Source organism: Ictidomys tridecemlineatus, chromosome 7 (genome assembly GCF_052094955.1).
Source record: "Ictidomys tridecemlineatus isolate mIctTri1 chromosome 7, mIctTri1.hap1, whole genome shotgun sequence".
Classification (NCBI taxonomy): Eukaryota; Metazoa; Chordata; class Mammalia; order Rodentia; family Sciuridae; genus Ictidomys; species Ictidomys tridecemlineatus.
The window spans coordinates 108,403,080-108,421,112 of NC_135483.1; the positions used below are offsets into that span (position 1 = coordinate 108,403,080).

Consider the following 18,033-nt stretch of genomic DNA (forward strand, 5'->3'; position numbering starts at 1 on the left):
ATAGGTGTAATGTAAAGGGCACAGGACTAAGATTGTGAAGCTCTTGGGTTCTGTTTGGCTATTTAAGTAGCTCATTCTGGTTTGGGCAGTCTTTAATACCAGGTCCTATGTCTTATTTATTTTCATATCTCCATTTCCTGGCACAAAGTTTAGTGTATAGCAGAAACTAAGAGCATGTTAGTAACATGATGTTAAATTAATATAATTTTAGTTCTCTGTGTCTATCCTCATCTTTCTTCAGCATCATCAAAGGCTCCTTACAAATTAAAACTGAGATAGTCAATACACATGTAAGACTTTGAATACTCTGAAGCAGTGCTATAGGAACAATATATAGCATCATCTTTATTTTACAGGTTGAAAGCAGCATCTGATAAATTAAGTAACTTATCAAAGACCTCATGGCCAATAAACAGAGATAGAACATTGGTTTTCTGATACCAAAGCCACCTTTTTTTTTTTTTTTAATCTTTCACTGAATCTCTTCAAGAACCCTGTGAACTAGTTTAAACTGTGTAAACTTTATACAGATAAGAGTAAACTGAAATAGTTTGACCACGGTCACCTGCTAGTAAAGAAGCAGTCAGAAATTTAAGTCCAGCTCTTCTGCCTTTTAATCATCTTTTATTTTAGACATTTTTAATAGAAGGTTTATACTACTAGTACTTATAATTGCAAGGGTTGAAAGCATAGGACAAGAGTAAGCCACAAGTTAATTTCCTTTATACTGTCTTAGAACTCTTCTAGTCACGTGCTTTTTCCTGGTATCCATCTATTTGATTTCTCTCATTTTTTTGGTTCCTACAAGCCTTGACTCTATGGTAGTACAATTTCTTTTCTTTCTTTTAGGATGTAAGTTACAGACTTTTTTTTAATTTTAACCAGATTAAAGAAGAGAGCAAATAGAAACAGAAAACAGTACCAACATGCAGAAGCCCTCTTAGGCAGCATTAATACATATATATGTGTACATATACATAGAATTTTATTCTCTATAAGAAACAAAGTCATTTTTCTTAATTTTGTCCTGATTTTTCTTTTTGTTTTATTATTGATTTGGTGATCCAGAGTCAAAATCCTAAGAATGTCATGCTCTTATCTTTGAAGATCTTTGGACTCAAAATAGGAAGAATGACGTACTGCTGCTATAGACTCATTTCTGTTGACTCTATAAAAAATGGCTTTGTTTGAATGTCAGAATAAAATGGTGGCCATTTTCTTTCTTGTGTGACATGTATAAGTCTGAGATTTGAGGATGTTTCATATGTTTTGCATTTGTTACCAAACTGGCTCCCTGATGTTACTGAGTATAAATGGTAGATGCCTGGACCCTGTGCTGGTTGGGGTTGGGTTTGGAGTGGGAGATAGGAAGGAGGCAGGAAGAAAGTCTATTTTAAAAATCTATCTGGTTCTGATGCATAGGTGTTTTGACTGCTTTCCCAAATCAAAGCCTGATATCACAAACTAGAACTAGTTGCCTCAGTGGGTTCTCCAGTTATGTGACTGGTAATCTGTCATGTTAAACATACATATTGTAAGTGTGCCCTCTTTCTTTCATCTCTGCTTCATTGCTTTACCCCAGACTTGGTGAACAGGATTCTGTCACTAATAAACTGGTGATGTGCTTCATACATTGCCAAAAGGCTCAATAGATGTGTGGTTGGACTCTGACTCTGCATTTGAAACATTCTCTTTAGTAAGATTGGAACTTTTCTGATTTCAGCTACTTAAAACTGCTGAGTTGTTTTTGGAGGTTCCCTGCCCCCAAACTTAGCTATAAAGCAAATATAAAATACTGAAGAAGTCTATCTTATTTTGCTATAAAATCACCTTGTAAGTTCCACTGAGTTCAATTAATACAGAATCATGGCTCTTTGCTGACTTAAAGAAAAATGCCAACTCACAGAAGGATTTTAGAGAAATTTCTTCAAGTGTGCTTCTGGGAGAAATCAATACTCTTTCTCTGAAACCAACTTTGATTTCCTCATTTTGCATACTTTGTGCACAGTTTTTCTGTGTTTTAGGTTTATGAATTAAGCAAATTTTCTGTCTCAGTATGAAATTTAATACAAATCTTTCTTGTTGTATGTTCAGCGACCACTGCAGTCATTTGGACAGACAGGAAAAAGGTCTAAGGTATAGTAAATATTTTGGTGTGCTGGCATGCCAAGGGCCTTCCTTCATGCTTGATGAATCCTTGTTTTCATATAGCACTACATTCAGTTTAGTTTTTTTTTTTTTTTCATATTTTGTTTGGGGCAGAAAGCTTGTTTTGTTTTATTTGGGGCTTTTTTGTCTTGCCTAGTTGCTTTTGTGCATTGCTTTTTTATCTTGGATGGTTTTTTATCTATAGAGAAATTGCTTTCTCACCATTCTTGGGTTTTGAAGTTGGAATTATTCCCATTCTTGCTATTGCTATAATTTTCCAAACTGCAGTTGTTTGCTTTTTCTCTTAACAAAAGGCTTTAGAGGTGCTTAATGATATATTTGACTTGTACATTTCATCTATTTTTATACATGGCAAAAACTATAAAGAAATTTAGAAACTCACTCCAGGGGGCTTTTGGATATGCCCTAGACTTATGAAATGTAGTGTTAATTTTAAATACTTCTCTCTAGTCAAGCTCAAAGTTAAAGCTAGTTCGGAGCCTTGCAGTTTGTGAAGAGTCTCCACCACCTCCTGCAGCAGAGATATCACAGGAGAACCAGGTAAAAACAAAACAAAGCAAAACAAAAATTGTTATTTGAAGACATGGTGGAACTGGAGAAATTTTTCATATGGTTAAGTGTGTGTGCATGTATTCTATTTGTTTTGTTTTTACTAAGTAAAAAAAAACAAGATACATAAGAAAAGCTGGAAAAACTCTTTGCTTTAGTCTAAGGCTTAAAATAATGATTTCTCTTTTGGTAAAACTTTGGGGTCATATAATAACTGGGACTATTAGCTTAAAGATAATTACAAAATTTTTGTTGAAATGTTATAAAATATTAAATTGTATTTTCAGCAAGTATTATTATGATGAAATTTGTCCTTTTACTTTTTAGTTTGAGAAATTTTTATAATATTGATTCTTTGAAAAGAAATTGCCCAGGACTTTAGCTTAATACATTATTTGACTTAAGATGAATGCATGGTAAAGCCAGTTTTCATTTTAATTTAATTCTTTAATAGTTGTCTCATACTTCTAATTCTTCTATCTGTACTTAAAAAAATGTAGAATAATGAGATTCAAGCAAATAATCCAGTTTTCCTGTTACATTCTTTTTAATGCTATGATTTTACCTTTCTATTAATTTCAGCTGTGGATTGATCTTTGTCTCATGTTACATTTGGGACATTTGTGCATAAATGTTTTTAGACTTTTCACCACTGTTCATCATTGTGATAACTTGGGATATTAGTGGTTTGTTCTACTTTATAAAAGTTCTTAGCAACCTAAAATGCTCCTGTATCCCAACCATTTCCAAACAATGGAGGCAACTTTGTGGTTATTTAAGAAGCTGTGACTAATTTAAAGAAAAAGGAAATGTCATGCCATTTTGCACATCTTTTTTTAAAAATATACATGTATTTGGTGATTCAAGTGAAAATTATACTTTGCCTTTATTCAGATGATGCTCTTAAAAGCATACTATAGATACTAAAGATGGTTGGCACACATTTAGAATATGCACCATACTTTGTTTCTAGGATTTAAAGAAAATAAAATTTTAAAATAAAATCAATTGTTAATGAAATGTTCTTTAAAATCTTTCTTCTTTGATATTTGTTCAAGTGTCAATATCAGATTCAAAATTCTTTGTAATTTTTTTTTAAATTAGCTCCTTAGGAGATAGACATATGTTTTAACTTGATAAAATAGATACATATTAGCAATAAAATAGCAGACTTTCTAACAAAAAGCAGAAATATAGTCAGAATATTTTATTAAGTAATATTGTCTGGAGAACATTTTCAAATATATACCTTTAGCTTTTTGCATGGTTGTTAAGTCTGAACAATTATGACATACTCTGAAAGAAAAAAGAAGAAACTCAGCAAAATGTTTTTTTGAAAAGCAAATTTTAAAAGTTCTTTCGCACAAATGAGAGTGAAGAATGCACCTATTCATAATGGAGCAATAAACAGTATAGTGTTCTTTGAAAATTCATTTCTTCTTTCTGTTTACTGTAATTCTATATCATTTCAGCCTCATAGTATAATAATCAAAGGAAATTGAGGGCATGAGAAAGATTGGGCATTTGTAAGTGTGTTAATGCAGAAAAAGTGGGTAATTTTTGAGAATGGTATCATCATCTTTTCTTATTTTTCAATGTATTTTACCTTATGTGGAAACACATTGAAGGGAAAAAATCTTAAGGTACTCAATAAATCTGACTAATGAAAATTCATGTGAGAAAAAAATAACAGGGATATATAATGTATTTTAATGTATACATTGTTGATAATTTTTGTGTTAACAGTTTTTAAAAATGGTTTACATCATGTGGATAATGAATGAGATGTTTATGTCAGAACTTAGTTACTCCTTAATATGTTTCCTTATATTCTCAGACATAATTTTTTCTTTTTAGTTGTTAACCTATTATTACTACCTCTTTGCATAAAAGATATTTCTTTTATAGAACGTTTTTCAAGCATTGAGTTAACCAAATGGCACCAGAATAAATACTGGAAAATAAACGAAATATGCTACTATCTTATCCTTGATGCTGGAGATATTTTTCAACTAATATGCTTGATATATTTTTGAGGAATTAACTTGGAATAAAACTCATTATAAAAAAGGTTGAGAGGCAATCAAAAGAGAAATGTCACTTATGTCTGATGAGAGATTATGAGAAGGAAGTGACCTCAATAAAGATATCAATGACAGTAAAGAATAAAGGAATTATAGCTTTTTATGATGCTCTAGTTATTTGTGGTCAGAAAAATTTATATGTAAGGATTTCAGCATTTAAAATATGTCTTGTTTATTTACTAGTGGGGGGGGAGGCCAACTGAAGACTAAATCCTCTCATATTAAGTCTACTAGATTTTTTTTATAACATTCATTTTGATTAAATAATTCAATATCTAGAATGTAAATGTATGGCTTTAGGAGCAGTATTGGAAATGAAATCTGCTAGTCATTGAAAAAGCCTTTGAATGATTGTCTAAGAGGAGGTAATATAAAATTTTTTTCCCCATCTGGATTTATAACAAGAAGCTGCAAGTCAGGAAAACTCCTAAATGTTCTACTTATGAAAAATAGTTCTGAAATTTATTTCCAAATGCCTGCTTTACAATTACAGAAAGATTAAGGAAAATGCCTTAGAAATTAATCACAGTGAAAAATATGACAAACTGGTAGATGAATGTAATAAGTAGCCAAGTGTTTTGGGTAAGCAAAACAGAGGATAAAGCAAATGTTCGTCATCCAGGTGAAGATTGCCAGTACACAGCATTTACACTATATTCTGAGCACAAACTAGGAGGGAATAGATTAAAAGAACAAAAATTAGATGAAAACAGCAAAATGTGTTTGATCAAGATTCTGTAAAGGCTATTGTGGGAGTAGATACATAAGTAAAAAAATTCCACTAGCTGCAAATTTGAAAACCCTGAAATTTATATCCTCTTTGATACTGACTTACTGCTTCTATTGCCACCACCACCATCCAGAAAAGCTAGATAATTGTCTTGATGTTTTTCATCACAAAAGAACAACACTATAACTTAGTCTAAAAATACACTGAACTTTTTTTAATATTAATTTTTAGTACATATTTTAATTTAGTACTCAATAGACTAAACTTTTATCTTTAGTACAAATGGTCTGGAATAGATCCTAGCTTTCTTTATAACATTGCCCAAATAAAGAAAGCTCAACATGATTTTTACCCTTTTCAGACTGTATGAATTAATTTCCAGTAATTCCATTGGGTTCTGTGTTGCATGGAATGAGATTGTTTTAAAATAAAATACAAAGTGTTCCATTTTAGTTTTATAGAATGTGGTTTTCTTTACAGTTCAGCATTATATATCTTGAAGGAACTCAATCTTCTTTGAAATATTTCTAAAACAACTTTGTGGTAATTGAAAGAAGCACAGTTATATATAAATATTAAATAGGAAATAATCATTTTAAGTTATATGTCATTGATTTTGGAAATTGTGTATTTTTGTTTGTGGTGGGAGAATGAAGGAAATGTGTGCTTTTAACAGGTACTCTGAAACCTATATTTTATTGACTCAACACTCATGCATTTCCATTGTCAGGACTGATGATAATTACCATGCTTTTGCTTGGCATGAAAAAATAGGTTAAGGTAACCTTAGTTCTGACCTTCCAGGGGCTTACAAGTAAAAACAGATACACTTAATAGGAAATGTTTGTTTTGTCCAAAATAATTTCTAAGATGTCTTCCAATGAAAACATTATTTTAGCATTTTTTTCAAGATATTGATAAAAGTAATAAATACTTTTAAGTTATTTTCTAGTGTGAAATTTCCAATTGGGTAAAATTAAAATATTTTTCCTTCCTCTACAATTGTGTGTTGCTCAGAAAATATAACCTTGTAGTATTATATGAATTGCTTTATATTTTCATTGGATAACTGATTTTGCCTTCCAACAGGAAAAAATTCAGATCCAGTTATCACAGTCATTTGAAAAAGAGGAGAAGCCCTTGAAAGATGAAGCAGAAAAAGAAAAGGCCAGTGATAAGTTGCCCAGAAAAATGTTATCAAGAGGTTTGCAATTTTTTTAACATAATTTTAGTTTCACTCTCAATAATTTCATCCTTTATCCCTCAATAATTACATATAATAAAACTGTATTAAAAACAACTCAGAGCAGCCCAGATATGGTGACAAACACCTGAAACTCCAGCAATTCAGGAGTCTGAAGCAAGAGGATCTTAAGTTTGAAGCCAGCCTTAGCATCTTTGCAAAACCCTGTTTCAGTATAAAAAATGAGAAGTACTGGGCCCTTTGTCATAGTGAGAAAGGGCCCTGGATTTAGTCTCCAATACAAAATTTAAAAAAAAAAAAAAAAAAAGCAGACTGGAGAGAGACCCTGTAGTATTTATTAATGTGGTCTAACATATTTCTGTGCATCAGTTAGATGCTTTGGCCAAAAATGGCAGGCAGCACATACTCATCACTAAGGAAGATACTCAACTTGATCTTGCTTGTCTGTCTTTCATACTGAAATACTGAAATCATTATAATTTGTATGTTAAACTGGATGTGATGGTGCATACCTGTAATGCCAGTAGCTCCAGAAGCTGAGGCAGGAGGAATGCAAGTTCAAAGCCATCCTCAGCAACTTAGTGAGACTTTAGCAACTTATTTTACATATATACACACACACACACACACACACACACATACATATACACATATATACATATACATATATGTATATATTTCATTAATTTCCTTATGATATAAAGAACTGATGCCATGATATTTAGTGCCCCATAAGAATATTCTTAGAAACCCAGAATGTTTATCTTTCATAAAAAGTTTTGAAAGTCTTCACCATTATTTCAGTTATGTTCATGAGTATTATAAACTGCATAAGGATATTATATTTTAAAGGAAAGAAACATGACTTTAAAAAATATTTTGAAAGCAAGCCTTTGCTAATAGAAATGAAAGAATTCTAAATATGTAAAATTATTCTTGGAGAACTAAAATTCTTATCTACTTCAAAATTACTGTCTCCATTTACTTTCATAAGTGAGGTGAACTTTTAATTTGATACAAATATGGTTAATTATCTACATCATTTGAATTTTTTACCTAAGGAACTTGTATTTTTTAACATGAGGGTGTGGTGAGTATGTAAGAGAATTTTAAAAGAATTCAGAGTAAATTATTCTGACATGTGTGAGAGAATCATTTTTTTTAAGAATATGCATGTCCATGTAGTTATATAAACCCATGTCATGCACATTATACAAGAGTAGAAAAATTGTAATCATTTGAGTTGATAAATTTCTTTTCCTACATTGTCAATTTTTTTTTTTAATGTGGGGCATCTCGTTTAAAGTATACATCGTATGTAAAAGGGAAAAGGATTTGTTTTCAAACAACTTTATACTGGATTTTTGTGTTGTTGTTTTTTAGATTCCAGTCAAGAATACACTGATTCAACTGGCATAGATCTACATGAATTTTTAGTAAATACATTAAAAAACAATCCCAGGTAAAAATTATATTTATAAGGTTTATATTACTTCTAGAGTACAATAATTTTGCTATATATTTTCATTATTGAGTTAGAGTATTAAACTAAGATAGCAGATATTTGAAGTACCCCAAAGGCTAAAATTTTAGTTTTTTAGGGCTCATATGTTGTTGGTCTACTGTATGCACATGTATAAATTTTTTTTGCATTATGCATGTTATCATGATGTAAAAATTCATAACTTTTAGATATTTGAGGAAATACAAAATCACCAAGATAGGCTCTGATGTGAAATTGAGAGATGGTATTAGTCATTAGAAAAAAAGAAAAATATATGGCTTCTCATAGAGCACCCAACCAAATTAAGAATTCAGTGTATTCATTTATAATGAGGTCTTAAAGGTAATTAGATGCAGAATTTTTGTTCTTTATTGCTGAGTTGGCAAACATTTACTTCCAAAGTTTTTTTTTTAAAAAAAAAACTCCAATTTACCCCCAAAGCTTTTTTTTTTTTAGTTGTTAATAGACCTTTATTTTATTGATTTATATGTGATGCTGAGAATTGAACCCAGTGCCTCACACATACCAGGCAAGTGTACTACCGCTGAGCCACAGTTCCAGCTCACTGCCCCCAAAGCTTTTTAAAGTGCTTATTTGAGTAAATACTTTGTCATGGTACTGGGTGAGTAGTTTTTAACTTTTTGTCAGGTTTTCAAGCTGCTTTAAAACTCCACAAAAAAAGCTATCCACAAAACATCTCTTCAATACTTTCATGAGGTAAAAGGCACCACACCAAGGTTATGAATCCCTCATCTAGATGTGAGCTTCCCAATGTAATAGTTATTTGACATTCAGTAAAATTAAAATAAAACAGTGCTCCTAGGTATGAACACACAGAAGATAACTCAGTTGTTAGAGTGCTTACTTAGCATGCACAAGGCCCTGGGTTCAATCCCTAGCACCACAAAAAAAAAAAAAAAAAAAAAAAAAGTGTATCTATGAAACAGGCATATATTGAGTATCTATGGTATATCAAGCACTGACCTAAACATTGTAAATATAAAGTTGAATGAGGTATCATCTCTGATCCTGAAGTATTCACTATAAAAGGACACATAAGGGCAGGGGTTGTAGCTTAGTGGCAGAGCACTTGCCTAGCATGTTTAAAGTACTGGGTTCAATCCTTAGCACCATGTATAAATAAACCAATAAAATAAAGGCATTCTGTCCTCTACAAGTACAAGAAAAATTTTTTTTAAATAAAAAAAGGACAAATGATAAATAAACTAGAAAAATGTAAAGGAAGTGTTTACGGTAATATTTTTTAAAAAAAGAGAGAGAGATCCAACCTCTGTTTGAAAGGAAAGGGAGGACTTCACTGAAAAAGTAGTGTCTGGGGCTGAGATTGTAGCTCAGTGGCATAGTGCTTGTCTAGCATTTGTGAGGCACTGGGTTTGATCCTTAGCACTGCATAAAAATAAACAAAATAAAGGCATGCTGTCTGTCTACAACTATAAAAAAATTTTTTTTAAGAAAAGTAGTGTCTGCCTGAGTCTTAGATTCAGAGTTTCAGATACAAATGTTTCAAATAGAAATGTTCTTTTCTATCTGAAATGCCCAGGCATAAAAGTAGGTTGGAAGAAAGGCTGTGTCTTTCTTTAGACAACCTTGAGCCCTGTGACTCAAGGAGTATGGTAAATGATTCTAGAAAGTGATGAGAAAGGTGTGGTAAGATGAGAAACACAAAGCATATCTAATTGTCCTCAACCTAAGAGTACCAACACCATAAGGTCTTGAGGAAGTGTGCAGGGATCATTTTTATTGTTCCAATGAGTATGGAATGCTATTGGGAAGTCAGGGGTGCTAAAAAGACCTGTAAAACAGCAATGAACAATGAAAAACTGTCTTACTTGAAATGCTAATAGTGTGCCAGTTGAGAAATACAGATTTTGGTGTACAAATTGAGGAGTAACTACAGAATTTTTTAAACAGTGTAATGCCATAGTGAAATTTGTGTTTTAAATGTTACTTTGACAAGATTACTTCGGCAAAAAGGGTGGTAAGTAAGGGAGGTATTAGGAGGCCATGAAGAAGAAAAGAGGAAAGGACACATTTGAAAGATATTGAGGCAATAGCCTGGCAGGACTTGATTATTAGTATATGCAAGGATAACAGGAATAGCCCCTATGTTTTTGGCTGGTAACTGGTCCTGTTACCTGTGAAAGTAAATAAGGGGCAAGCATGAATGGAATCGGATATACCTTAGGTATATTTTAAAGTACCCAACAGAGATTAAGGAGATAGTCAGTTGAAAGGCTCTGGTTTTCAGGTGAATGAATGAGGCTTGAGTTAATAGACTCAAGAGTCATCAGTAAAGATGAAAGTTGCTAGGACAAAATTCTCTGAAAATGCAGACTTAAAAGGTAGATGAGAAGATAAAGACTGGAGTTCTAAAGATAGCAGAAGAATCATGAGACCATTTGTCTTAAAAGTCAACCAAAGGGAAACAGTTTCACCAAAAATAAAATAACAGAGGTAGATGAAAATAGAAATATCAAAACAGTCCATTAGATTGGGAAATCAGGAAGTACTGGCTGCTTTAATAAGTCATTTTATTTAGAGTAGGTTGGTACAAATCGAAATTAGTAGGTGGAGGAATAAGTGGGAAGGTAAGAAATACATAGCTAATGTTAGTAAAACAAAATAGAATCCTAAGCTTGGTGCAGTAGCACATGCCTATAATCCCAGAAGCTCTAGAGGCTGAGGCAGGAGGATCATGAGTTCAAAGCCAGCGTCAGCAAAAGTGAGGCGCTAAGCAACTCAGTGAGACCCTGTCTCTAAAGAAAACAAAAATAGGGCTGGGAGTGTGGCTCAGTGGTTGAGTGCCCCTGAGTTCAATCCCCAATACTCCAAAAATTTTTTTTAAAAAACAGACTCTTAACAACAGGTAGAGTCTCTTCTTTCCTTTGAATCTATAGAAAAAAATATCAGCAAGGGACAAAAATTAGGAATCCATTTTTACACATTCCTGATTTTATATTGTGAAGTTCTGTTTTCCTCTACAAATGCAAAAGTTTTTAAGTTGGCTCCACAGATTTTTAAATGTACAATTTAATGGTTTTCAGTATATTCACAGGTATGCACAAGTATCACAGTTTTAGAACTTTTTCATCACCCTGAAAAGAACCCAGTAACCTCTAACTATCCCTATGCTAATAGTAATAATGAAATTATTATTTTATTATAATCTAATCTGGTTTTTGTTCCTATAGATTTCCGATTTGGACATCTCTTTGAATGAAATTATATAACATGTTTTTTAATGACTGACTTTAATTCACTTAATAACGTTTTCAAGATTCATCCATGTTGTAGCATGCATTAGTACTTTATTTTTCTTTGCATTTTTTTAGTATATAAAAGTTAACAACTCATGATGTCTAATGAACAATGAAAAAATTGTTTTTACTAATATCAGTGTGGGTTTAGGAAGTTGAAGCTAATATTAAATTTTGTGAAAAATAAAGTTTACTTAATAAATGGCTCATTTTCTCAATGAAGCAGATGGCTAATTGCCAGTTATAAATGTCCCACAATTAGTGGTAAGTACAGCAAATTTTCACTAAAGTTTTCAGAATGAAATATTGCCTGGTAATTTCTAGATTTGTTTTTAAATTTAGTCAATTTTTAATCCAGACATGGTGGCACATGTCTGTAATCCCAGGAAGTCAAGAATTTGGAGCGGGAGGATTGCAAGCTCAAGCTAGCCTAGGCAACTTAGCAAGACCCCTAATTCAAAACAATTTTTCCTTTCTGGATCATTTGCATTTTGAAATTTTTCTTCATATCACTAAATCTTCTTTATTTTGTTATTAGCCCAATAAATAAACTCAATTTTAACTGTTGAATAATGAGTTATCTGGAATTTCTGTTTGCAAGAAATATTTTCAGAGGCCTCACTAAGTACAATCATTACTGAATTAGAACCTATATACCTGAAGAACACTTTGACAGAGATTATACTACTAATTTTATTCCTGTTTTTGTATTTTATAGCCATGTTGTGTAGTTTTTATATGTACTTCTTTTATTGGAGGTAATATTTAAATTATTTCTTACTTTTTGCAGAGATTTGACCCAGGGCATATACAATAGTGAATTACAAGGTGTTCAGATAGAAGCTTTATTGTTTTCTGCTTTTTTAATTTGCTACTGGTACACCAGCTATACACACTTTCTCTAAAGTTAGTTCTGGTACAATGACTTGAACACTGAAAACTAACAGATTGTTGCCTCTTTGTGTTAACTTTAAATACTAGTTTATTAATCAGTTTAATTGAAATAAATGTGTTTACTGTGTCTTAAACAATTAATATGTATTTGTTCCTTTTAAAGCTTATACAGTAGCAATTTTAGTAAGTACGTCTACCTTTAGATGGTTTTGATTCACCTGCCAAACATTAATATGCCTTAAGAAAAGCAACTGTGTACCCATTAGTTCTAGTCCTATATATAATACTCCTACAAAGAATTATTAACTTTTAACTTATGTCAGTAACCAAAAGACCTAACCTTGATAGTAGATTTGAAAATTTGGAATTGTGAACTAAGCACTGTGAATAAAAGGTAGAAGTGTAAAACTTAAAACCTTAGCTGAGTTATCACTCTTATTCGCCTAGCAAATCCTACTAAAAGCAGAGGATTTTTATTTAAATAGTATGCAGCCCAGATAATAACAGAAAATCCTCTGCAATTCATATATCTAAATTTTAAGGGGGAAAGTCCTGTTGTGTCAAGAGCACAATTTTTATATTTTATTTTCTTTCATAGAGTTCCCCAATGGAACTCTGAGTTGCCTGCTTCAGATGCTTTTTTATAAAAATAAGAGTGTATAAGCCAAGTGCATGCCTGTAATCCCAGCAACTCAAAAGGCTGAGGCAAGAGAGGATCACAAGTTCAAGACCAGCTTTAGCAACTTATTTAAGACAAAATAAAAAATAAAAGGGGCTGGGATGTGACTCAGTGGTAAAGCACCCTGGGTTTAACCCCAGTACCAAAAATAAATAAATAGTATAAAATATATCAAAAAAATTACTGAAAATTGTATGATCTCAAAATAAATTGACCCTAAAAGCTGAAATAAAAAGAGATCTTATAGGGGTGGGGTTGTAGCTCAGTGGTAGAGTGCTTGCCTCACACATGTGAGGCCCTGGGTTTGATCCTCATCACTACATAAAAATAAAGATATTTTAATAAAAGAGGTCTTAAGCTAAGTAAATACATTCTTTGGGGGAAACATTTATGAAATAGAAATCCCCATCCTTCCCCAAAAATTTAAGGAGGGATCTTTAAAGACCTTCTGGATAAAATAATTTCATTAATTTATTCCATGCAAAAATATATTTGGTGGTTTTTTATATACATATAATACAAATAACTAACAGTACTGATGAAATAAGATAATAATTGTGATAAATGCTATTGAAAAAAGAAATGAATTTAAGAAAAGCATATTAAGAGGATATTTTAGGCAAAGAGAACAGCATATTCAAGAAACAAAGATAAGCAAGAATACGAATAGTTTAATTGAGTTAGGTCAGGCAGTGAGGCTAGAGAGATTGATGAAAACCAGTTTATCCTGTTCTTGTAGGCCATGTTACAGAAATTCAGTTCTAAGAGCAATGGGAAACCCATAGCAGATTTAAGCAAGGGAATACATGGTCACATATATATATTCTTAAAAGATCATTATCCAAAAGAAAATGTGTTATATATGCACAGTGGAATATTTCTCAGCCTTAAAGAAGAATGAAATTATGGCATTTGCAGGTAAATGGATGGAGCTGAAGAATATCATGCTAAGCAAAATAAGCCAGTACCAAAAAAAAACAGAAGCTGAATGTTTTTTTCTGATATGTGGATGCTAATTCATAATAAGGGGAAGGGGGAGAGGGTTAGGGAAGAATAGAGGTACTTTGGATTAGGCAGAGGGGAGTGAAAGGAGGGGAGAGAGGGTATTAGGGTGGAAAGGATAGAAGAATCAATCGGACATTATTACCTGATGTACACATATGATTACATGACTAGTGTGATTCTACATCATGTACAACCAGAAAAATGAGAAGTGATACTCTATGTATGTTGTGTCAAAAGACATTCTACCATTGTATATTACTAATTAGAACAATTTTTTTAAAAAGATTATCCAGCTGAGCACAGTGGCGCATGCCTGCAGCTTAGAAGCTAGGCTGGAGGATCACAAATTAAAGCCAGCCACAGCAACTTAACAAGGCCCTAAGTAACTCAACAAGATCCTGTCTTCAAAAATAGTAAAATAAAAAGGGCTGGAGATGTTGCTCAGTGGCTAAGCACCCCTGTATTCAATCCCTAGTACACCCCCCAAAAAATCTATATAATACATCATATATATTATATATTATTATCCATGCTTCTTAAAGAATAGATTGGGAAAAAAATAAGGAAATATACAGGGAGAGAGTATTTACTGCCATTATAATAATCAAGCCAGAGATGTAATGGAAAAAATAAAAGGCAGACAAAATTTTTAGCAGACATTAACAGAGTAGGAGAATTAGGAAAAGAATGGTACAGGCCTGAAATTCTTATGCTTCTAATATGACACACTGGGTATGAGGTGGTACTAAGATAGAGAGTATGAAAGAATCGGGTCTGAGGGCAAAATTGAATGTTGCTAGAATTTGTGTTAAAATGTAATTTTCTTCTCAGCTTTTGGGTTTGAAATTACCAGGTAGACATAGTTTTTTCTTGACCTTTTAAACTAGTGAAAAATGTGACTAAATATTTGTTGAATATATGAGCTTTCTATGGAGTTTAGCATGTTAGTTTTATGAAACTTGTTTTGCAGTGTACAGAGAGAATCAAACTCATGATTGATGCATAGACTTTTAGGTGACCTAATCCAGATCTGTTAACTCCTGTATTAAAATTTGAAAAGATTCTCCTATATAGTGTTTATTTTAGAGAGCCATTAACCCTTTGATCTCATTTTCTTTTTTTAGTTTTCTGTGGACACAACATCTTTATTTTTTATGTGGTGCTGAGGATCAAACCCAGCGCCCTGCGCATGCCAAGCAAGCACGCTACCGCTTGAGCCACATCCCTAGCCCATCATTTTCTTAATTCTTATTCTTAAAATTTGGAAGACAGAACTGAATGATTTGCTTCTACCCTTAAGGTTATGTTAGGTTGGCGGAAGAGGGGTTGTTTTGTTTTGTTTTTCCACATGCACATGAAATTTCCAGAGAGCATAGAAAAACTAGAGCAATGTTCTTGTTTTGTGCACCTTTGTGAAGTGGTACCATTAATTTGTTACAGCCTTACTGTACTAAATAGGACCCTAGAGTGCTAATTTGTTGTATATGTTGGACATCTTTGGTTTCACTTTGATATTTCTGGGAATAGTTCTCAAAGCCTTAAAAGTACACAATAGCAATTTACAGAATGATTGAAAAGTCCTTCTTTTCTGTGATAGTTAGTAATGTAGTTTATACTTCTCTGGAATAGCCCCAACTGCATACTAGCATTATATTCCCTTAGGAGTATTCCTGTTATTAGCAATACAGGTTCTTCAGAGTACTGTTTCTATGGAGTTCAGCATGGTAACAAAGCCATGAGCTTAACTAAAGATGGCTGTTTTCCTGCTAACTCTCAGCTTTATTGAATGAGGAAGAAAAACTAATCTACTCCATATATTTTAAGAGCAAACTATAGCATAATGATACTTAGCAGAACAGAATGCATTTAAGAATGGCCACGTTTGGTAATTGTTAAAGTTGTGTTTATATTACACACTCTCTCCACAGGTGTGCATTTGTGTGTGAAAATTTCCATAATGAACAGAACAGGGAGGAAGAGCATCAGGAAAAGATTAACATTAAACAAAGACGAGTGGGGGGAGAGAAAGGGAGAGAGAAAGGAAAGCATATGGGAATGGTAGGAGACCCTCAATGTTACACAAAATTACATATAAGAGGTTGTGAGGGAAAAGGGGGAGGAAAACAAGGGAGAGAATTGAACAGCAGCAGAAGTGGTAGAGAGGGAAGATGGGAGGGGAGGGGAGGGGAGGGGGCATAGTAGGGGAAAGGAAAGGTAGCAGAATACAACAGTCACTAATATGCCATTATATAAAAATGAGAGAGTGTAACCGATGTGATTCTGCAATTTGTATTTGGGGTAAAAATGGGAGTTCATAACCCAATTGAGTCAAATGTATGAAAGATGATATATCAGGAGCTTTGTAATGTTTTGAACAACCAATTTAAAAAAGCACAAAAAAAAGAAAATTTCCATAATGAAAATTTAAACAGAAAAAAAAATCATTTTTCAGTCTCTTAAAACATTTGTTAGAAAGCATGTAAATATTTTCACATCAAGCTTATGATAGTTCTGAATGTATAAAGGGGAAAATAGCTATGAAAATTCATAACCTGTTGGCATTTATGATTAAGCTTTTTACATACAAAAGTCTTCATACTTTGTTTCAGGGACAGAATGATGCTGCTGAAATTGGAACAAGAAATTTTAGATTTCATTGGTAATAATGAGTAAGTCCTGACATTTAACAAGAAAAAAATTATCATCACAGTTCTTCTTGACTTACTAAATTGGTTTTTCTTCTACTTCTAGGTCTCCACGTAAAAAATTCCCCCCAATGACATCTTACCATAGGATGCTATTACACAGAGTAGCCGCTTACTTTGGATTAGACCACAATGTTGATCAGAGTGGGAAGTCTGTCATAGTAAACAAAACTAGCAATACAAGAATGTAAGTGTCAAGAGATGTAGGTACATGTTATATGTCTATGTACTAATACTTACCTTCCCAGAGCATCTTTCATCTCAGGGTTTCCATATGTTTTAGCAGTCTAAATAAATGTCATGATAACCGTATGTGATATTACCTACAAATACATTTAGCTCACTAGGAAAAAATGGACCCACCTGGACTGAAATAAGAAAGATGAGTCCGGGACACGTGCTTTGAATAATTAACTCAGAATATAATATCAGCCATGTTTGTTAGCTACTCTCTATTAAAGATTTTTTTTTAATTTACATAATTTAGATAGCCATGGCCAGCCTCAGGTAAATTAGTTTTAGTTTTTGTTTTTAATGAGCAGAATTTGTCTTTACAATTTTTTTTTTTTTTTTTACAAATTTTCACATTTAATTTATCTCCTATCTATCACTTTACTACCCTTTCCAAAAGCCCATTTTTGCTCCTTTCCTCTAGCAGACCTCAAGAAATTGTGACTGTTGGTTAATATAGCATCATCCATATTGCTACATTCCCTTCCTGGGCTATGTATGTAAAACTTGCTGAGGAAATTTTTTAAATGGTTAGGAGGAGCTTTTGTTTTATAGTATTGGTAGATAATCAGTGCTGATATTGCAAGTAGAAGGCCCCATGCAGAGACATTCAAGTTATTACATGTACATAGTACCTATTCTATTTGTAAGTCTTATCCTAAAGCAGTTTGTTAAGTTCACCTTAAATTTGGTATCTGCCTTTCAAAGGGATTTTGTTTCTTAATTTCATATGTGGCAGCATGGGACAATAGTAATAAGCAGCAGTTGACTTCAGATGCTATAAAAAATATTCTTTAATCCATTATTTTTCTGCCTTTCCCGAAATCGGACTTTTCTCAAAGTCTTGTGTTTGAACCATGTAGTTTGCACTTTTAAATTTAAATCATGTTTGTCCCTTCTGCTATAAAGACCTTTATCTTTATAGCTACCATATTGCTTACTGGAACTAAATTGGTTTTCTTCCATTTCAAATAGTCTTTTGTCAACTAAATACATACATT

The 18,033-nt window shown here is 32.6% G+C and overlaps 1 protein-coding gene across 14 annotated transcripts in view; it reads left to right on the top strand.

Moving 5' to 3' along the window:
• The window catches only part of R3hdm1 (R3H domain containing 1), a 96,787-nt gene that overhangs the window by 8,200 nt on the left and 70,554 nt on the right, over positions 1-18,033 (top strand). For 9 of the 14 annotated variants that reach the window (XR_005737933.2, XR_005737932.2, XM_021721113.3 and 6 more), the window contains exons 3-8: positions 2,095-2,136; positions 2,620-2,709; positions 6,622-6,736; positions 8,120-8,198; positions 16,706-16,765; positions 16,848-16,988. Coding sequence is in view for 11 of the 14 variants with exons in the window: in XM_021721113.3 (XP_021576788.2) it covers positions 2,095-2,136; positions 2,620-2,709; positions 6,622-6,736; positions 8,120-8,198; positions 16,706-16,765; positions 16,848-16,988 (527 nt within the window). In the remaining 3 variants the exon portion in view is untranslated. Of the gene's footprint in view, positions 1-2,094; positions 2,137-2,619; positions 2,710-6,621; positions 6,737-8,119; positions 8,199-16,705; positions 16,766-16,847; positions 16,989-18,033 lie in introns of those variants that run through there. The other 5 variants (XM_021721196.3, XM_078017314.1, XM_078017317.1 and 2 more) reach the window with 3 other exon arrangements.